The sequence below is a fragment of the Sinocyclocheilus anshuiensis genome, unplaced genomic scaffold, assembly GCF_001515605.1.
Source record: "Sinocyclocheilus anshuiensis isolate Anshui unplaced genomic scaffold, SAMN03320099.WGS_v1.1 scaffold1269, whole genome shotgun sequence".
Classification (NCBI taxonomy): domain Eukaryota; kingdom Metazoa; phylum Chordata; class Actinopteri; order Cypriniformes; family Cyprinidae; genus Sinocyclocheilus; species Sinocyclocheilus anshuiensis.
Window position 1 is genome coordinate 40,321 of NW_015549661.1, and position 1,658 is coordinate 41,978.

A 1,658-nucleotide genomic window follows, 5' to 3' on the forward strand; every position below is an offset into this window, starting at 1 on the left:
CAAACAGAGAGACAAACACACATACGCACAGAGAGACAAACACACACACACTCTCACACCTCACACACATTCACTCACACACACACACACACACACACACTCTCACACACGCACACGCACACGCGCACACACACACACACACACACACACTCAGATGACGCTCTCGTCTGATAGTGTGCATCATGAGTGTGTATGAGCGTCACTTCACCTCTGACTCCTCGTCTTCCTCAGTCTTCGTCTCTTCATCGCTCAGCTTGATCTCAAACATGATTCCTCTCTGCAAACACAAGATGAGGAGCGTTGAGCTGCGTGTCGGTCCAATGTGAGCTAACAGGGAACGTTCTCACAACGTCCACTAACATATTTATAACTATATAAATGTTAGGACAAAACATACTTAAAGTAACATTTATGGAACGTTCTTATAACTTTATTAAAATTTGATATATGTTCTCTTAATGTTGAGCGATTAACACTCTCTAAACATCCTTATGATATTATTTGTACTTGAACGTTCTCATAAAGTTGAGAGAAAAATTTCAAATAATGTTATAGTTTGGGTAATATTTTGTGCTGTAAGAAACGTTTTTGCCACCTTTTAATAACGTTTGAATCTATCAAGAAAACTGGATTTTCAGTGTCTTAAAAACGTTGTTTTGAAATGTTTTTATGAGCTAAATTTGTTCTGTTTCTGATGGTGTCTGGTTGTGTGTGTTTGCACCTGCTGCTGTTTCCCGTGTGTGTGTCGCTCTCCGTTCTTCAGTGTGTGTGTTTTTGCCGTCAGACGCTCCTGAGAACATCATCATCACATCATCAGCTCATCAGATCAGATCCAGTCAGAATGATCTATATGTGACGCTTCAGCTTCTCCAGGTGGGATTCTATTACTGCATGAATCATAAATGTGCATGTTTCCCTCCCACCGACTAGTCATTTCATACATTTTCTGTATAAATCAGTTGTGAGTTTATATTGATGAACTGATCTCAAAGTGGTTTTGAAGATTTAATCGCTGCTGGGCGGCTCTCACACACACACACATGATATTACGCAGTGCCTGAAAATAGGCTTATTGGAAGTTACCTAGCTGGGGACTATTTTCCGGCGCTGCATAATAACATTGCGCCTGCTGCACCCATGGCACGGCAGCAAAGTTCCTTGATTATTACGCCGGAATGAGAGTATAGTTCCTAGCCATATCAGCCTAGAAAATCGCAACTTTTCATTTTCCGTCGGTCTTAGTACACAATGTAACTACAGAAGAGTCAAGTTTTAAATAGGAAAAATATAGAAACTATTTGGCCATTTTTGAGCGAGATGCTAACGGTCTAATCAGATTCAATGATCTATGCTAAGCTAAGCTAAAAGTGCTACCGCCAGACCCGGAGATCGGCCGAATGGATTCGAAAACGGTAAAACTCAACTGTTTAACTCTAGGGGAGTTGGAAAATGAGCCTATTTTCAAAAATAGTGGAGTGTTCCTTTAAACCAACCACACCCACTGCTAAAACTCCCATCTTCTCCTTCTGTCCCCTCACTGAGGCAGAAGTATAGAAACTTCTCCTCTCCAGCCATCCTACAACATGCTCTCTAGACCCAATCCCCTCACACCTCCTCCAAGCAATCTCTCCTACACTTTTACCACCACTCACACATAT

At 41.6% G+C, this 1,658-nt stretch overlaps 1 protein-coding gene across 1 annotated transcript in view; it reads right to left on the bottom strand.

Moving 5' to 3' along the window:
• Positions 1-1,658, bottom strand: part of LOC107660284 (serine/threonine-protein kinase Nek5-like) — a 16,335-nt gene that overhangs the window by 515 nt on the left and 14,162 nt on the right. The window contains exons 15-16 of the mRNA XM_016449569.1: positions 722-790; positions 209-277 (exon numbers count right to left, since the gene is read on the bottom strand). Coding sequence (XP_016305055.1) covers positions 209-277; positions 722-790 — 138 coding nt within the window. The remainder of the gene's footprint in view (positions 1-208; positions 278-721; positions 791-1,658) is intronic.